The 19,855-nt window shown below is 40.2% G+C and overlaps 1 protein-coding gene across 1 annotated transcript in view; it reads left to right on the top strand.

Moving 5' to 3' along the window:
* The window catches only part of LOC148853910 (beta-galactosidase), a 39,363-nt gene extending 20,065 nt beyond the window's left edge, over positions 1–19,298 (top strand). Inside the window, exons 8-14 of the mRNA XM_088983549.1 lie at positions 3,404–3,534; positions 13,154–13,195; positions 17,587–17,663; positions 17,750–17,840; positions 17,910–17,991; positions 18,514–18,586; positions 18,818–19,298. Of these exons, the coding sequence (XP_088839675.1) occupies positions 3,404–3,534; positions 13,154–13,195; positions 17,587–17,663; positions 17,750–17,840; positions 17,910–17,991; positions 18,514–18,586; positions 18,818–18,986 (665 nt within the window). The 3' untranslated portion in view covers positions 18,987–19,298. The remainder of the gene's footprint in view (positions 1–3,403; positions 3,535–13,153; positions 13,196–17,586; positions 17,664–17,749; positions 17,841–17,909; positions 17,992–18,513; positions 18,587–18,817) is intronic.
* Positions 19,299–19,855: the final 557 nt, after the last annotated feature.

Here is a 19,855-nt window from a genome sequence, read left to right as displayed (position 1 = left end):
TAATTTAATTTCAAATAAAACCACTGAAACTGAAACCACCAGGCATCAGGAGCTCCATTCACCATATTGTTTGCGTGTTGGAGATGAATCCTTCTTCTCTTTGTTTCAACAAATCAATGCCTTCTTTTAATAATGATGGCATTTAATAAATGCATAGATTTTGATTTGATTACAGAACAGAATAGTACAACAAATAGGCCAAAAATTAAAAAAAAAGAGAAATGAAAGAAGAAAATAAAGCGACGGGTGGATTTTGAAAGCGGTTTTCAGGGTGATATCAAATGGGACAGCAGAGATGAGGCTGGGGTTGGTGACTAAAATTAGGTATAAGTTATGGACTGGTAAGGTTAAACATCAAAGGGTGGACTTGTAAAGACATATATATCAGTTGGTTTGAACAAAAATATTCTGGGGAAGAAAATAAAGCTACACCATATATGTCTAAGAAATGGTAAGTAAGAAGGAGCTACAGCTTGCATCAATATCAATGTTATGTATTACCAGTTACCACTTAATTGGTTCTTCTCCTTCCCTTTTTTTTAAAGAAATATATGTAAGATTTGATTATCCCAGCTACAAAATTGTGCTTCTTGATATTAATTATATGAAATTATGCACAGAAGAAACAAGTACTAGCAGAATTGCTTTTGTTGGTTTCTTTTTCGCCTCTTCCTAGGCAGTTTGCTCGAGTGGCAATCCTTTGATTGACTTGGTTACTGGAATAGGAAAAAATAGAAACAAACATGACTTTCTTGCTGCAACATCAAGATCGATTAGATCTTCAGCTGACTGCTAAACCGATGACAGGTGAAAACAAAATGAATAGCAAGAAAACGTCCCTTCTTTAGCATTTTCCACCTATAGAATCAAAAAGATAATTTCTCATCTAATTTTTTTTTATTATTTTAGTAAAAATCTCTCTAGTCTAACTAAGATATCAAACAATTGGGATTTTGGTTATGGATAAAGGGGAAAATTAGGTTTTTCAAAAAAAAATTACCACACATGATATCATGTACAAGCAGATCTTAACGGATTGTCAACAAGAGGGAGGTCTTTGTTCAATGACATCATCTGACAAAGGAGGTCTTAGTCCTTTTGAAAAGAGGGGAGGTTTTTGTATTTAGCATTAACATTAAGGGAGGTTGAAGTCTTTTTCTGGCAAGTTGCCTACAACCCACAAAGTACTTCGGAATTAGACCTGTTCATGGGTTGGGCTTGGGCTGGGCTTTGCCTCTTTATCAACAGAAAATGTTAGGCCTGAGCCCGAGCCTGGCCTGACCATCGGGTCTAGATCTTGAACCCAAGCCTGGCCCTTATATAAAGCCCGAAGGCCGATTTGTACACAAAATGTCTTATTTTCAGTGTACTTTTATAAACTAATATTATATTAATTTAGTAATGATTTAATAAATTAATAATTTAATAAACTAATTTTTATTTCCTAATAGTAAACAAATGTTTATTAATAATTTAAAAAACAAATATATATTATATATAACATAAATGCTTTTTTATTATATGTAATATTATTGGGCCGGGCTTGTTTGAGAAAGCCCGAGCCTGCCCCGAAAAAATGACCGGGCCTGGTATTTAAAGCCCGAGCCCGCGGGCCTGGAATTTTGTCCAAGCCCGAAAAATAACAGGCCGGGCCGTTGGGCTACTCGGCCCATGAACAGGTCTATTCGGAATGCCTCTAGGAGAAAGGTATATTTCAAAGAAGATTTGGGAGCCAGTGGTGGAGAGGATAGAGAGGAAATTGGCTTTGTGGAAAGAAAGATACATTTCAAAAGGAGGGAAGTTGACACTGATTAGGCATTTTGTCATCATTACCTACATATTTGCTTTCTTTATCCCAAGGGATGTGAACAATTGAGATCTGGAAAAGGCTTGTGCAGCGAGAACAATTGAGAAGAGGATGAGAGATTTCTTGTGGAAGGGATGGAAGGAAGACTCCAAATTTCACCTAGTCAAGTGGAGTAAGGTATATGGTTCAAGGAAAGCTGGCGGTTTAGGATTGAGGAGTTTAAGAAATTTTAACCTGGCTTGTTTGGGTAAGTGGTATTGGAGGTGGAATGTGCAGCCTAACAGTTTGTGGAAGAGTCGTTTCGGAAAAATATGGATCTAGAAATTTCAGTTTGGACCTGGTCGAAGCCAACTTTTCTTATGGGTGTTCAGTTTGGAAAGGCATTCAGAAACCGACATTGGATTTTCAAAAGGGAATTAATTTTGAAGTTGGAGATGGCTCAAGGGTAAAATTCTAGAAGGACTTGTGGTGTGGAGGCCTACCTCTAAAGGAGAGATTTCCAACACTGTTTGAGATAGCTCAAAATAAAGATTGCTTGATCTCAGAGGCATACTCAAATGACAGGAATGCAGGCGAATGGTGCCCACTTTCAGAAGAAACCTGAATAACTAGAAAATAGCACAATGGCTGGAGATGATGCAAGCAGTCAGTTACATCAGACCAGATTTCTCTAGGTCGGATAGGAGAATTTGGTTGGGGGAAAGATTGGGAGATTTTTCAGTTAAACCTTTTTATAATAGGCTAAACAGTGTGGAGGAGAGTTTGGAAAACAGTTGCTCCACTCAAGGTAGCTTTTTCGTTATGGCCTTATGGACAGCCACTCTTGGAAAATGCCTAACAGCAGATATGCTTGTAAGAAGAGGTGTGATGATGGAACAAAGTAGATGTAGTCTGTGTGGGGAGGCTTCAGAGGGTGTAGAGCACCTATTCAGCCATTGCAGTCTTGCATGAATGGTTTGGGTGAGAGTTTTGGGACTGTTTGAAGTCAGTTTCTGCTTTCCAAAAGATTTGAAATCCCTGTCGTGGTGCTGGCAGTTGGAAGCTTTGTCCAGAAAAAGGAAAAATCTTGTGGGGAGTAGTTCTGGTAGCAGTGATTTGGTCATTATGGACAGAGAGAATTAGGATGATTTATGAAAATAAACACAATACAGTAGATACAATTTTGAAATCCTTATGGGGCAGAATTTGCTGTACAGAAAATAAACACAATACAGTTAAAGGATGCACCTTACAGTTATTTTTTTGATATTAGGAATCTTTTTGTATCTAGATCTTCAGTTTAATCAGCTTCCAAGTGTTTATCCCCTGCACAGTATCTTATTGAACAGGGCTTTGTATATTTTGTTCAGTTTTATTAATACATTACCTTTTCTAAAAAAAGGATTTAAGTCTTAGTCTAAACATATTCTAAGAACCATGCTTTGAGCACAAGAATGCATCCTCAGTTACACCATATTTCATTTCATTTATCTCTTTCATTGATCTCTAACCTATATATTATGGATTTAATTTTGTAACTTGATATGGAGTCTCTTGGATTTGAACTTGCTGACGACTAAAACTTGTCTTGCAATTATCTTTTTTACTCTTCCATAGCTGGAAGCAAAAGTGATTCAAGCTTCAACAACTTAATGAATTGGAGCTGTGCGATTGGCTATGGATTAGGCTCATCTAGCCCTTTGAGTCCATCATTCAACTTCAGTCTTGAATTCGCTAAAAGTTCACAGGTTGTTACTCTTCTGCAGATGTATTCATCATTCTTTTCATTTTTTATGGTTACTCTTCTGCATGTCTAAACATGTTCATACGATATACAATGTTTTAAAACAGAGGCGTGACGCGAGGTGTTCCACTACCTAGAGGTGTAAGGTGTAGTTTAGAATGTAAGAGGCGTAAGCCTCCTTAAGAGGAGGGGGATGAGGAGGAAGGAGGGGGAGGAAAAGGAAGAGGAAGGAAGATCTCATTTTTGTTCTCTTTCTTTCCTTTTCTTTCCCTTCCCTTCCCTTTCTTTTCCTTTCCTTTCTTTGTCTTTTTATATGAGGTGTGCGTATGCCTCCAGCATGCCTCATGAAAAAGGTGTATGAGGCGTGCTAGAGGCATATGCTTCTGACGTTTTGGGGGCATGCCTCCAAGTGTACTCCTCCCAAGCCTTTTAAAACAATGGTTTGGACACACATGGCAAATGTCTTACCAAAGACAAACTGATGAAGAGAGGCATCCCTATCACCTCCCCCAACTGCCCTTTATGCAATGCTTCTCAGGAAGATGCAGATCATCTCTTTCTACACTGCCCTTTCAGCAGGCACATTTGGAGCCATGCTCCAACTTGCACTTATGCTGGATCTTACCTAGTTCTGTCCTAAACTTTCTTAACAGCTGGAATGTTGAAGGTCTTTACAGTAATGGCAGAATCATCTGGAATATGCTACCTGCTGCAGTGTTGTGGTCTATCTGGATAGAGAGGAACAACAGAATTTTTGAAGGCAAATCCTCTCAGATTGGTGAAATTATACACAAGGCCTTCTGATGCGCCGAAGTAGGAGAAAGAACAAATCTCCCTTTAAAAAAAAAGTCTGGTCCCTTCATGGTGTACCCCAGTGTAGAGGTGGGGTCTTGCAAATAGCTTTGCCGCACCTTTTCAAGGTTGGGGTCATTTCTGGCCTCCTCTCGCAAAGCTTCAAGTAGAGGGTAATGGAGCTGAGAGGGATCTGTTGAGAAGAGAAAAACCAGATATTGTGCTGATTCAAGAATCTAAGTTGTCTGAGTAAAATAGGAATTGGGTTAGAAGTATATGGTCAGGGAGAGACATAAGTTGGACATATGCACAATCTTGGGGAGCTTCAGGGGGAATTATAACTTTGTGGAAAAATGCAGAGATTGGAATTATAACTTCAGGGGGGATTAATTGGGAATATTGGATTTGGAGGAAGGGATAAGAGGGGAGGATGGGGATGAGAGAAAAGAGCTAGAGAATGGGAATGATGGCAGCAAGATTGGGGCAGGAAAAGGGAGGAAGGGAATGAGAGTGAACCAAAAGACTTTACGGTTGGAGGTGATCGAAGTGACAGGAACCAAAGGAGGAGGAGGAAAAGAAGAAGAAGAGAGAGAAGGATGTGATGAGAGGAGAGATGGGAGAGTTTGTGGAGGTAAGCCGTTGGAGAAAAGCTTTGAAAATTGAAACTAAGGAGCTTCTATTTGAGGAGCTGAGATGAAATGGTCAGCTGAGCTTGAAAATCAGGGAAGCAAAGAGAGGGATGGTGCTGTTAGAAGGTTTGGGGGTAATCGAAGTGACAGGAACCAAAGGAGGAGGAGGAAAAGAGGAAGAAGAGAGAGAACGATGTGATGAGAGGAGAGATGGGAGAGTTTGTGGAGGTAGGCCGTTGGAGAAAAGCTTTGAAAATTGAAACTAAGGAGCTTCTATTTGAGGAGCTGAGATTAAATGGCCAGCTGAGCTTGAAAATCAGGGAAGCAAAGAGAGGGATGGTGCTGTTAGAAGGTTTGGGGGTAATTGAAGGGTTCAACGAGTTTGTAGAAGGTGCAAGTAACAAAGGCAAACAAAATAGTTGGAAAGAGTTTCTCTCAGAAACTGGAAGAAGGTTTGTTGTAGAGTGTAAGAGAAACCTTAAAGGTTATTTTATTTCTTTGACAGAATTTTTTGGCAAGGGTAGAAAGCAGATGGTCTGCCTCCCAGAAGGAAGGAAGAGTCAGGGCTGGAAGGCAGTTCGTGGGGTCTTATGTGAACTGCTGCAACACTTGGGTGCTAAAAGAGAAGTAACAGTAAAAAGGAAGATAAGCAGTTCTACTAGTCTGGTGAGCAATAATAAGCAAGAGACTCTTTTAGTGACAGCTGGGGCAGGCAAATACAGAATGGGAGTAAACTTATAGAGAGGAGATTGGGAAAGTAAGCTGATAGTTAAAGCCTCAGCTCATATACTAGACTGGAGGAAAGTTGCAGATCAGTTAACAGCAAGTTTAAAGTTGAAAAGCACGTTTATTTTAACACCCTTTGAGAAGGACAAGGCTGTGCTGGATCTGCTTGAGAATAGAGTAGAAGTTGAGGCATTAAATATCCAAGCTGATCTCGGAAATCTCACAGTATCAAGATGGTGTCTGGGATCAAACTCCAAAGATTTCTTTGTTGAAGATGGAGTACTGGTGCGCATCTTAGGACTTCCCTTTAAATTGTGGAAGCAAGAAGTTGCTGAAGCCATTGCTTTGATGTGTGGAGGATCATTAGGAGGTGCCTTTTGGGGAGACCTTTGCTCAGTTTCCATTTTGTTGAATGGTGTAAAACCTGAGGAGATTCCTTGGAAGATAGAGGTGCTAGTTGAAGGGCTCTGTTACTCAGTATGGCTGGCTTCATCCATTGAATCGGTGCTCTGGAAAGAGGCTCGTAGGGAGGGAGATGAGAAGGTTGAAGAAGAAGAACTGCGTGGCAAGAAAGGATTGGATGATTCAAACAAGAATAGAACTTTCGCTAAAATGGAAAAACAAAGGCTGGAGAAACAAAAGGGTAGCATTCAAGGGATGGGATTTAGGCGTGTGGGAGCAGTGAAAAGTCTGGAGGGTGGCAGGTCTTTTGCACAGGTCGTAACCGGTGCTAATCTGCCTTTTTTAAACAAGGAAAAGGGGCTGGTCCAGGGAAGAATTGAACCTAGACCGGTTAAAACCAAACCGAGCCAGGGATTGGACGTGCATGACCCTTTTTGAAAATCACGTGAGGTCGCGGTGGTTTAGGAATGGGTCAAAGCCCATGTGGAATGTTTTGGGTGCGATCAAAGGCCCAAATGGGTCAGCGGGCCCGACCCAGTTTTTTAAAAAGGCGTGTGAGCCTTTAGTGAACCACGTGACTGGGGACACGACTTTGATAGACGAGGTTAACGGTCTATCGTCGTCCCCAGTCGCGAGACAGGGGTGGGAGCGCGCGCAGTGCTGGAAAATGGAGAAGAAGCCCGATCTGCAGTGGGATTCGCGACGAAGGCTGAAGGAGCTTAGCCCCCTGCGATGCCCCTCAGAGAGGCCGAAGCCAAGATACGCTAGGGGAAGAACTGAAGAGAACGAAGAGAAGAATGAAGGCTGGGTGTAGTGCAGTGAAGGTGATGAAGAATCGGAGGACTTTTCTGTTGATGGTACTAGCATGGCCAGTGTAAATGACGAAGGCAGTTGTGCTGGAGGTGACATGGATGGGTGGAATATTGCAAGTTTATTCCAAGGTGAAGATTGTAAGCGGCTCAACTCAGTCCCAAGACCACAGAGTGTGCAAGGATTATTAGAAGGGGCAAACCGGGAGAACTGGAAGCAGAGCAGGAATACACTATCTAGGGGTGTACCAGGGGTAGAATGGAAAGATCACCAGGGTGACCAAAGGACGGAAGTACTTCCCAACCAACTCAGGGAGATAGACGTTTACCAACCTCTGGAACAAGAGAGGGAGGCAGGGATCAATCCTCTTCTAGCTTGTCCATCAGTCCTAGGTAACCAAGTGATTTCGGTTTGTGCTACTAATGTGTCTCCTGTGTCTTTGGTTCCAGATTCCGTTCCTATTCCATGTTCTGTAGCCCATGAATATGTAGCCGAGCCAGCAGACTAGCTCTCCGAGGAGGGGGAGAGGGGAAGGAAGGATTGTGGGAAGGTGCCAGAAGGAAGGTTTAGGAGTGAAAAAGTGTGGGAAATCATTGAAAGAGTGTTTAAGGAAGTGGAAGGAAAGTTGATCTGGAGGAGGGAAGGGAAGGAAGGAAGAGGGGAGGGGATAGTGGAGAAGAGGGAAAGGAATGAGGGTAGAGATGGAGAGGACTACGGGGGGAGAGCAGGGAAGGAGGGAGGATGGTGAGGAAAGAATAGATGTGGGACTAGAGGAGAGGAAGAAAGGGCAGGTGGACAAAGTTGGAGGAGATTCTGTAGGAAGGGTAGGGTTGGTGGACTCGGTGAGAGAAGACATGATAGCAGAATTTGTAGGGAAGTTGGGCCGTAGGTTGGAAGATTTGAATGTGTTGAAAGAAAGCTTATAGAAGAGGAAGGAGAAGATTAGAATAAAGAAGAGGAGATTGAGTGAAGTAGAGAGATTGAAGAGAGATGTAGAAGGAGACAAGAGGCTCGAGGTAAAAGGAGATAGAAGGAAAGGGGATAGTAGTGATGGGTGGCAAGGGGTGTAAAAAGAAGCGGAATGAAGATTCTTAGTTGGAACGTGAGGGGAATTGGGAGTGCAAGGAAGAGAGCGACAATAAAAGAGGTAATAAGACGGTGTGACCCAGACATTGTGCTGCTGCAAGAATCCAAGAGAATGGAGTTTAATGATAAATGGGCAAGGAGTGTATGGAAAGCCAGGGGAATAAGTTGGGTGGCTGCTCCCTCGTGGGGTGCTTCCGGGGGGATTGTAACAATGTGGAAGAGGGACGTGGTGGAAGGTCTGGAGGAGTTGATCGGAAAGTACTCGATGTTTATGAAGTTTAAGCAGCAAGAGGATGACTATTTGTGGGTGCTCACAAATGTTTACGGACCGAATGACTACAGAGAGAGAGGAGTTGTGGGAGGGATTGGCTGATGTTAGAGGGTTGTGGGACGGGCCTTGGTGCATGGGTGGGGATTTCAATGTGATCAGATTCTCGGAGGAGTCCAATAAGGTTAGTTCAGAGGGTGACAAAAAGCATGAGGAAGTTTAACAGTTTTGTGGATGCCTTTGAGCTTAAAGAGATTTCCCTAGCCCATAAGACATTTACGTGGTCAAATCTCCAATCTAGACCCATTTGCTCTAAGCTAGATAGATTCCTGTTCTCTTTGGATTGGGAAGAACATTGGGGAACCTTGTCTTCTAGAGCTCTCCCAAGGGTGACCTCAGATCACTGGCCCATAGTGTTATGTAAGGAGGAAAGAAGGTGTGGAGGTCCTACCCCCTTTAGATTTGAAAATATGTGGTTACTTCACCCAGGGTTTACTAACAAAGTGAGGGAGTGGTGGCATGACTGTAACCCACTGGTGGAATGGGAGGGGATGAGATTCCATAAGAAACTACAATTCTTGAAAGCAAGAATCAAGGAGTGGAATTTGATAGAGTTCGGGAGGATAGAAGAAAGAAAGGGAGATCTGATGGATAAGATTGAAAGCCTTGACTATAAAGAAGAAAGGGGAGAATTTGGAGAGGAAGACAATGATCTCAGAAGAGATTTGAGAAGACAGCTAGAGGAATGCCTACACAAGGAGGAAACTAATTGGAGGCAAATATCTCGGTGTAAGTGGTTGCAAGAGGGAGACAGGAACACTAGGTATTTCCATTCTCTAGCAGATGGCAGGAGAAGGAAGAACTTTATCTCCAAATTGGTAGTAGATGGAGTTGAGTTAGTACAACAAGAGGAGATTGCCAGGGCCTGTGTGGAGCACTTCAAATCTATTCTAAGAAGGCCTGTGAGTAGAAGGGTGTGGGTAGAAGGTTTGGACTGGCCAGATGTAGGGGTGGAGAATAGGAGAAGGTTGGAAAGAAGCTTTAATCTAGAAGAGATCAAGGAGGCTGTGTTTTCCATGGATAGAACAAAAGCTCTAGGGTCGGACAAGTTCACAATGGCTTTTTATCAGGACTGTTGGGATATCTTGAAAGATGATCTCTTGCGGGTGTTTGAGGAGTTTTTCAAGAGAGGAATTGTCAATCCGGGTGTGAACTCTACATTTATAGCCTTAATTCCAAAAAAGAAAGACGCATCCCACCCGAAGGATTTTAGGCCAATTAGCTTGGTTAATAGCTTGTACAAGATCATTGCAAAAGTGTTGTCTTTGAGGCTGAAGAAGGTACTGCCAGATATCATTGCACACTACCAAGGAGCTTTTGTGAGTGGAAGACAAATTACTGATCAGATCTTAATTGCTAATGAGAGTGTGGAGAACCTTAAGAGGGATAAGAAGAAGGGAGTGGTCTGTAAGTTGGACTTGGAAAAGGCTTATGACTTGGTGGACTGGGACTTCTTGAGGAAAGTTCTGACTAAATTTGGGTTTGGGGTTAGATGGTATAAGTGGATCATGGGTTGTGTTTGGAGTTGTCATTATTCAGTGCTAGTGAATGGGACAGTGGTAAACTTCTTTCCAGCCAGTAGGGGTATAAGACAAGGAGACCCCCTGTCTCTTTTCTTCATTCTAATTGTGGAGGTTTTGGGGAAACTGATTCACAGAGCATATTCTAGGGGGCCCATTAGAGGCTAGAGAGTTGGGAGGGTGGAAGCCCCCCTCACTCACCTACAGTTTGCTGATGACATGATTCTGTTTTGTGAAGGTGGTAATGTGAGCTTTATCAGAAACTTGAAGTTGGTGATACAACTGTTTGAGCAAATGTCTAACTTGAAGGTTAACCTTGGGAAAAGCTGTGTAGTGGGGGTGAATTTGGAGGAGGGAGAGATCAGGGAGAGTGCTGAAATGCTGGGGTGTGAAGTTTCGTGGTGGCCTTTGAATTACTTAGGGTTGCCATTAGGTGATAATCCCATGAGAGAGAGCTTTTGGAACCCAATGGTGGAAAGGTTTGAAAAAAGACTAGTATCCTGGAAAAAGAACTACCTCTCTCTCGGTGGGAGAATTACACTAATTAAGGCCACGCTTGCTAACTTACCCATCTTTTTCCTGTCAATGTTTAAAATCCCAGTGAAGGTTGCTAACAGATTAGAGAAGCTAATGAGAGATTTCCTGTGGGAGCCGAGAGAGGAGAAGAGGGATCATAGAGTTAGTTGGGAGATAGTATGTAGGAGTAAGTCTTGTGGTGGCTTGGGGCTTGGGAGTATTAGGAGAAGGAATATGACTCTGTTGGGGAAGTGGTTGTGGAGGTTCCCTATGGAGAAGGAGAAGCTATAGGCTAGAATAGTGGCACGTATACATGGGCTGGAGCACAATGGATGGGACGCTGGAATCAGAGCTAGGACCACAAGCAATTCTCCTTGGAAAGCCATTCATGACTTGCTACCAGTTTTCTCCCCTAATATCAGGTATGACTTGAATTCCGGTAACTCCATAAAATTTTGGGAACAAACCTGGGTGGGGAGTGCCCCTTTAAAGGATCAGTTTCCTTCTTTGTTTGCTCTTTATGATTTGAAAAATGAGCCGATCTCGTCATTCACCACCCTGTCCTCTTCCACTTCTGGGATTGGGTGGAACTTGGGTCTAAGAAGGGATTTGAGGGACTCAGACCTCGACAGTATTTTGAGCCTTATTGCTCTTCTTGATAACGTTGTCTTAGACCCCACTAGGGCGGATTCTAGAATTTGGACACCTACCCCCAGTGGCATCTTCTCTTGTGCTTCGTTCTTCAAAGTCTTAAGTCAGTCCACCAGTCCTACCTTCCCCCCTTTCCCTATTGGTGAGGTTTGGTGCAGAGCAATACCTCCTAGGGTTGGTAGTTTTTGTTGGGAAGCCTGTCTGGAAAGAATCAACACTGGTGATCTACTCCAAAAAAAGAGACCCAATACTTGCTTGTCACCTCAATGGTGTGTTCTGTGCAAAGCGGATGGGGAGACTGATTTTCACCTACTGGTGTCTTGCCACTTTGCAAGGTCAATTTGGGATTGGGCTTACTCCTTATTTGGATGCAGCTGGAATCCCCCATCAGATTTACAGGGCCTTTTCTCCCCTTCCTTCTTTAGGTGGTGGATAAAAAGGGGAAGGATAATGTGGAGAGGACTAAGGGCTGCAGTATGTTGGACACTGTGGGAAGAAAGAAACTCCAGGGTATTCTCAGAAACCTAGAGAGGAGCAACAGATCTGAGGGCTATCATACATATTAGGGCGGTACAGTGGCTGAAATCTTTGGAACTATTCACAGATTACACTGTGGATGACATGTTGAGGAAGTGGGGTGAAATTGCAAATTGCACACAGACCAAGTCAGAAATGAATGTGGTTTGGACTCCCCCACCTGGTGGATTCTTGAAATTAAACTTTGATGGGTGTAGTAGGGGAAATCCGGGACAATCGGGGATCGGGGGTGTTTTTAGGGACGAAAATGGGATCATCTCTACCATGTTCTCAGGCCCAATTGGAGTGGGTGACTCCCTTAGAGCTGAGATCTTTGCAGTTATGGAAGGAGTCCGGAAAGCTAAGGAGTTGAACATCAAGAAACTCATAATTGAAGGGGATTCAGAGGTGGTGATAGGGTGGCTGACTAAAGATCAAAGTGGTTTATGAAAGTACAATAATGAGAGGAGGAAATTCAAGTGGCTGGTGCGGGAGATGGAAGTTAAGACATGTTGGGTTAAAAGATTGGCTAATTCCCTAGCTGACGGTTTAGCTAAACAAGGGGCAGAAAGGGATTCACTGTTTTGGGCTAAGCTGTAACTTTAGTGTCCTCTTTTCTTTTTTCCTTTCATTAGGCTCTTTGTGGCTCTTGGAAGATAAGTGTGTTTGTCTTCCTCTTGTAAATTCTTTATTGATGATTTACTGATGATTTAATGAAAGTGTTATTGATAAAAATAAAAAATAAAATTATGCACAATATGTTAGCAAAGATATGCTCTTGGGCAAAGGCACACAACATCTCAGCCGATGCCCTTTTTTTTAACTACACAGCATAGTTATTTTGGGGTTCCACCTTTTCTCTCTCTCAAAAAAAAAAAAAAAAAGAAAAGAAAAGAAAAAGAAAAACATATATACATGGTTCCCAACACCTCTTCTCTTTCTTGTTTCTCATATATACAAATTTAACAATTGTTTAATCATCCAGAAAAAAACCTTGTTTCTATTTTACATTACACGTTAGCCCAAAACAAATTCTCCTTTGTTGCCCCTTGCTTAGCTAAAGAGTCTACTAAGCTATTTGCCTGCCTACTAACCCAATAGAATGAAGCCTTGAGTTCCCGTGTCAAGAATCTGATTTCTCTCACTATATACTGGTGCTGCCATACACCTTGACTTCTGTTTTATTTTACTTCATCCTCATTGCAAACAAACAAAATAAGGTGAAAGCTAAAATAAAAATGAACCAGAATTTGCACTCAACTCATTTGCATTCCCATATTTCTGCACCAGTGCAATTGAAATTGCAGTGCAAATAAACCAGGCCAAAAGAAATGGCTTCTAATCAATTGGCATGTTTGACTTTATATATGCATTGCATACATACATGTGTATGACTATATGTATATATTAAGGCGAATACATTCTTAGTATGCTATTTCATTGTCTGTCATTTTAATGTTGCTTTTTAGGAAAAGTTAACTTATAGGTCTCATGTCAGAGGATCTTTTACTGGTGCTTTTGTGATAACATTCTAATTAATGTACTTGTTCTGTGTGCATGGTCTTGTTTGCAAGTTGACTGGTGTAACATTATTGATTTAAATATTGTTATGTACAGATTCACTGACTTGCAATTTCTGAAGTGCAGCTGATTGCTTCATTCTATCAGCATGCTGTGGTTCAAAGACGGGTATGCTTCTTGGACTTTTTCTCTTTCTTATCAACTGGATGTCTTAATTATTTATTACTTTGTTTGAGTTTTTGGATTGCAATTTGCAATGAAGTACTCAGACATACTGGAGTTGAAAGAAGTTTATCATATAACCTGTTTTTCTCTTTAAAGATTTTCACCATCCATGTATAACATTTCCTGTTAAAAAAAGGATCTTGAAAAAAAATAGAGCACATTCAATTCTGGGAGACATCTATTAATGAACAAATGTAGAATTCAATTTTGCAAAACAGAATAGTAATTTCTGGATTTCATAAATTTCTGGCAAAATAACTGAAATGGAACTTTACAAGAGAAGGTTTCTGATTATGTCATAATGTCAATTTCCAAAATCTTCTTAAATCATCTATAGAAGGAAATTAAAAATTTACTCAACCTTTCCAACTTTCTTTCCAATTGTTTTGATCATTTGTCCAAACCTAGCCAAGTTTTGGAAGGAGGAAATCCCAGCAATATCTTTCTGGCTTGGTGAATTGGCTTAACTTGATATACCTAGGAATAGGGTCAATTGGAGAACCCTGGAGAGATGACTTGGGGGTTGTGTCACAACTTGAGAATGCACAGAACTTGTAAATGTTGATTATGTATTGTTAATCAATAATGAATTAGGAATCAAAAGTAAAATATTTAATGGTCTACTAACAAAAATAAGATTCAAGGATGGGGAGGGCAGAATTGTGGCACTATATTCCGGTCTCATAGGAGTGGGAGAGTCTGAGAGTTGAAATCTCTGCTCTTCTACAAGGCCTGAGATTTGCCAAGCAATGGGGGTTTCAGAACTTTGAGGTGTAGGGGGACTTTAAACTGTTAATAGGGTAGCTGCAGGCAAAAAGGTTGGGTGTATGGACTTTTAGATAACAAATAAGGGAAATAATCTGCTTGAAAAGGGATGCTGGAGTAACTTTCAAATGGGTAAGGAGGTCAGCCAACTCTGTGGCAGATAGTTCGGCAAAGCAGGGGACCTTCAAGGAAAACTTCTTTTAGGCTGTATTGTAATTCTTGAAGCTGATTGGGGTCAACACTCATTCTGAGTGGTTGACATTGTATGTTGTTTAATTGATATCTTTAATGAAAGTTACCGTTTCCAATAAAAAAAAATCGGATTGTTATCAGGTTCATACAGAACAAGCTGGAATATTCATATTCATGAATGGATTGTCCTTTTTTGCGATTCTAAACCTCTTATTACTCAATTCTTTATCATTTCATCATTTTTATGTAGCTAGCATTTTTTTGATCAATTTTATGCAGCTAGCATTTCATCATATTAATTGTGATACAAATAAGCTGGCTCATATGTTGGTGTCTTAGTTAGAGAGTCAAGGTTTTGTCTTGAATGGGTTTTAGTCCCTCTTGTTGTAATTTCCTTTGGGTTTAATGTATAGTTTTATCCTTCCAGGAAAAAAAAACAGTGGTAATCCTTTATTTCCCAGTTTGGGTGGTTTTCTTAAATTTAAAGAATAATGAAGGATAAAAGAGTCTTTTATTGTTTCCATCAAATTTAATGGAATCTTATTCTGACAGGGAGGCTCAAGTCCTATTAGAAATTAGAAGGGAGGTATTAGTATTTATCTTAAACATTAGGGGAGGTTTAAGTCTTTTACCCTTTATCTTATTAATTATATAGTGTTTTAATCATTTTTAATTTAATTTAATTTATTTATAATATTCAATATCTGATTACAATATGAGTTCGATTCAAATTCAACATAAATCTGATGGATAAGATCCAATTCGAATTTGAATATAAACAAATCTAAATTAGATCTACCTTTATCCAATCTGATTTGATCCGTTTGCAGCCCTACTCAGTCCCAACTGATTGACGCAATACCTGGATACCTTACATGCTTAACATATTGATATTGGGTATGATACTTGTCAGATATGATACCAGATACTGCACATATACCTCTACATGTACTTTATAGCATTAATGCTTATAAAATATGTAAAATGGTATGTTTCAACAAATTATACTATAAAAAGATTTGCACATGTTAGAAATTTTAATTAAATTTGGAAAGACATAAGTCTTGAAAATGACATTTAGATTAAAAAACTAGATATAAATGCATGGTATAGGCATATTAAATGGGATGCTTGTCTTTGTATCCAAAATTGTAGGAAATGGAGAGTCCATCTCTTATCCATGTCCGTGTCTGCGTCCTTGTTTGTATCTATATCTGGGCATCATAATTGAATCCATTAGCACAAAAAACTGTAGAAACCTTTTCATATCAAAGAATCAAATATATTCGTATTTGTATCTGGGCATCATTCAAACTGAACAAATCCACTCTTGGGCGGAAGAATTACTTTGCTCAAATCCACTCTTGCCAATCTACCAATTTATTTTTTGTCAGGTTTTAGGATTCCCCAAAAGGATGCAAAAAAAAGAAAAAAAAGAAAAAATCATGAGAGAGTTCCTTTGGGAGTCGGGTGATGGAAAAAAAGATCATTTGGTTAAATGGGAGGTTGTGTGTAAAAGCATTCAAGAGGGTGAGTTGGGTATTGGAAATATAGATAGAAAGAATTCAGCTTTGTTAGGGAAATGGATATGGAGGTGGCCGGAGGAAAGGGATAGACTGTGGCATGAAGTCATTGCTAGCATACATGGGAAGTTGGGAAACGATTGGGATGCAGGAGTATCTAACAGGGCTACACTGACCTCTCCGTGGAAAGCCATCTACTGCATTTAGCCTCTTTTACTTCAGTCTATCAGGTATGGTGTTTGCTCCGGGATCTCTGTTAAATTTTGGGAGGATACCTGGATTGGCTCTTGTCCGTTGAAAGATCTTTTTTCCTGCTTTATATTTGGTTTCCTTGTATAAAAATGAGTGTGTGTCAAACTTTATTGTTCCTCTAGTACTCCTTGTGGGCCTTAATTGGGACTTTGGCTTCCAAAGAGGTCTAAGAAGTAGTGAAATCTCAGCTTGCTCGGATCTATTACAAATCCTTCAAAATATTAGTTTGGACCCTAAGAAGTCTGATAAGCGTATTTTTGGGCCTCCCGTCCTAAGAGTCTGTTCTCTTGTGCCTCTTTGTTCAAGACTCTTTGCATTCTGTCGGGTTGTCCTTCTTTTCCCTTTAAAGAGTTCTGGTGTAGACCCATTCACCCAAAGTAAGAGTGTTGTGTTGGAAGTAGTGCATGGGAAGATTAACACTTTGGATATGTTACAGAAGAGAAGGCCTAATCCCTTTGTTGCAGAGGTTTGGCTTTGGTTTCTCTCTTTGTTTGGGTGTAGGTGGACTTCACCATTGGAGGTCAAGATGCTGTTCAATCCATCCATGTTTACGCTGCCAAAAAAAGGGGAAGAACAATGTGGAGATGTGTTAGAGCAGCCTTGATGTGGACTATCTGGAAAGAGAGGAATGCTTGAATACTCTTGGAAAAACAGAGGAGCAAAGGAGCTTTTATGGTCAGGGATTGTGTAATGGTCAGGGTGAACCAATGGATAAAGACTTTGGAATTATTCTCCCAATTCTCCTTTGATGATGTTTGGAGGAACTGGGAAGCAATCGCCATAAATTCGTCTAGCAAGGAAAGTGTGATATAGTGGATACCTTCAATGGAAGGTTTTGTATTGAGAGATTCAGGCCCATATAGTATAGGAGGGGTATTGAGAGATTCAGAAGGTAAAATTGTAGCTTTATTCTCAGGCCCCGTGAGTTTGGGTGACACTCTCAAAGCAGAGTTGCTTGCAGCAGTACAAGGAGTGCAGATTGCAAATGAGTTACAGCTAGCAAGTGTGGTTATAGAAGGGGATTTAAAAGTGGTGGTGGGGTGGCTAAAGGACCCAGACTATAATCTGGCGCTACAGGAATGAAATGAAGAAGTTTAAGTGGCTCATTAGAAATATGAATCTCAGGATACAATGGGTGAGGAGATCTGCAAATGGGATGGCGGATGCGTTGGCTAAGCAAGGAGTGAACAGGGATTATTTGTTTTGGCCTCAGTTGTAATTTTTCTTTGCTTTTTATAGAGAGGTAGCATCTTGTGCTTCTCTAAGGGATGCTTGTAAAGTATTATCATAAAGATTAATAAAAGGTTCTGTTTATTCATAAAAAAAAAACTGGACAATTTGATCATGCTTGTAACAAGTTTCAAAGTTTTCAGATACTGAGCTGATCAGTTTTAGGAACAGGTTTTTTCATAGTAATTTACACATTTTCTGAACTTTGTACCATTTCCATATTGAACCCATTCCCTTGTCTTATGGCTCCCCCCCTCCCCCCTCTCTCTCTGTGTCTCTTTCTGTCTCTTTCTCTCTCCTGTCATTATTTTCTTTTTCATCCCTAGTTAGTAGGAAAACTGATAGAACCAACTAATTGATTCAACAAAACAGGTGAAGAATCCGTTTGAAGAAAATGAAGTAGTTGGAATTACAAACTATATTGACTTTGGATTTGAACTAGAGACAAGGTACATTGACCCATGAAGTAATTATCTTCTTGTTAATCAATTTGTTGAATTATGGCACCTGATTGCATTTTGATCTTTTTGTAAAGAATTGATGGAGAAGAACCTTCACACAGCACTTCTGAATCCACCTTTCAAGTAGCTGTGTCTTGGCAAGCCAATAAGAATTTCTTGTTGAAGGTATATCTCTCACAAATTCCTCTGAATTTTGAGATACAATGTTCAATCAATATATTTTCATATTTGCAGGGAAAGTTGGGTCCTCTGAGCTCGTCTGTAGCTTTAGCATTCAAATCATGGTGGAAACCTTCTTTCACATTCAGCATTTCAGGTACATCTAATTTGAAATTTTGTTTTATTGATGTCCTTGAAGTTGTTACAGAAGATGCTTTTTACCCACTTTCTAGAAGTATGGTGCTGGTAATTTTTGTGAAATTTACTAATTTATGATGGGTTTAATTACTTGGTCTTCCATAGACATGCCAGGAATTTTGCCAGTTTTGGTTAAAACCTTTTTAGAACATCCTCTCCATCATGTAATGGTAATAATCACACTGATAGTACATCCATCTAGGTGAAATCTAGTCAGGCACCCATGGAAATCGGTCCAGTTGGAGCCTATGCAGAAAGGATTGGACGTTATTGTCTAGTTTTGGATTGGCCTCAGGCTTTATCATTCGTTCTGAGGGTGAAATAAAGGATAAAGATATAAGTTGACATTATATGGTCAAATTTAACTTTTATCACCTGCACCAAAACCAAGGCAAATATCCACTTTATATAGAACAGATGAGGCTTTACTATTGGCCTATTATATCTTAGTAACTAAGCACACAATGGAAATGATCTGCAGCTGTTAGAGATCGTACTGTTGGGAAAACATCATTTGGGTTTGGACTTCGTATCGAGGACCTTAGACAAGCCAGGTTTGATTTAACTCTCTTCCTCACCAACTACTAAGCACATATTAATCATTCTTAGATCCCCTACTTATGGTTCACTTTGTAGTTTCAAGGGTGAAATTATTTTAATAAATTCTATGCTAGACATTGTGCTTTGAAGTTCAAATATGTATCTTTTTATTCCTTTATTTGCACGACTTTATAGTTTAAACTTTGTGCTACTAAAATAAACTTTTTCTATTTATTCAACTGTAGCTACCAAAGAGCTGATCCAAATTATGTAATGCTGACACCAAACAAGGAGCATCTGGCAGAAGGCATCGTTTGGAAAACTGGGAACAGACCAGTGCTACAATCGGATGTGGATTCTGGGAATTTTGACAGCTTACCGAGGGAATTGAGACCCATTGGAAAAATCTTATAAATTTCCGTTTTTTTTTCTAAGTTTTTGTTTGGTCTTTTCCAAGCTGGCTGTGGACTTGGGAAGTTTTACAGGTGGTAACAACAATCTTAGGAAGTCAGAAACATTACGCCTTTTCCATCTCCTCGGATGGGACATACAGCTGACTGAGGATGAATCGTGTTACAGTTTTACCAAGTTTCTGGAAAAAAATGAAATTGATGAATGGTTTCACCTGTCTAAAGAATCTTTTAGCCCTGTACTTGACACTTCACAGGAACCGATTGTAATTTATATTATTATGTAAATTACACATACATCCACTATTGCAAATAACCATACATAATACATGCAAAATTGAATAGTACACTATACAGGTGAATGGTAAGCCATTTGCAAATTTATATTATTTTATATCTTATATAATTTGTAAGTGGGAGCCGGAAAACCATAAAATAAGTTAAACTTAATATGCAAGATGTTTATTTCTTCCATATCTTTACAAGTATTAACATATAATTTTGTATTGAACAGGGTGTGTATACGATATTTTGAGATCCTGTGGGACTGTCTATATTGATATTTCGAACCTTGGTTGGACTATAACCTAGAGTTAGAGGACCAGCTGGATTTACCTAAAAAAAAAGAATGTTATTAACTTGGGCTGGGTTTAGACCTGTTCATGAGTTGGGTTTGGGTTTGGCTTTTGCCAAATTTTGAATGGGGCCTGGCCTGAAGCTCGAGTACGATACAGTGTAAGTCAGGCCTGAAGCCCAGCCCGTGAACAGGTATAGTCGGGTTGGATTGAGATGTACAAATTTGAATGGGCCGAATCCAAAATCCAGGGCGTGCTGTGTGCATGGAGGTACACTGAGAATCAATGCGACCGAATT

Source organism: Nelumbo lutea, chromosome 4 (genome assembly GCF_056320005.1).
Source record: "Nelumbo lutea isolate HS-2025 chromosome 4, American lotus-T2T, whole genome shotgun sequence".
Lineage (NCBI taxonomy): Eukaryota > Viridiplantae > Streptophyta > Magnoliopsida > Proteales > Nelumbonaceae > Nelumbo > Nelumbo lutea.
Note: the sequence above shows the minus strand (reverse complement) of the source record. Positions and strands in the feature narration are given on the sequence as shown.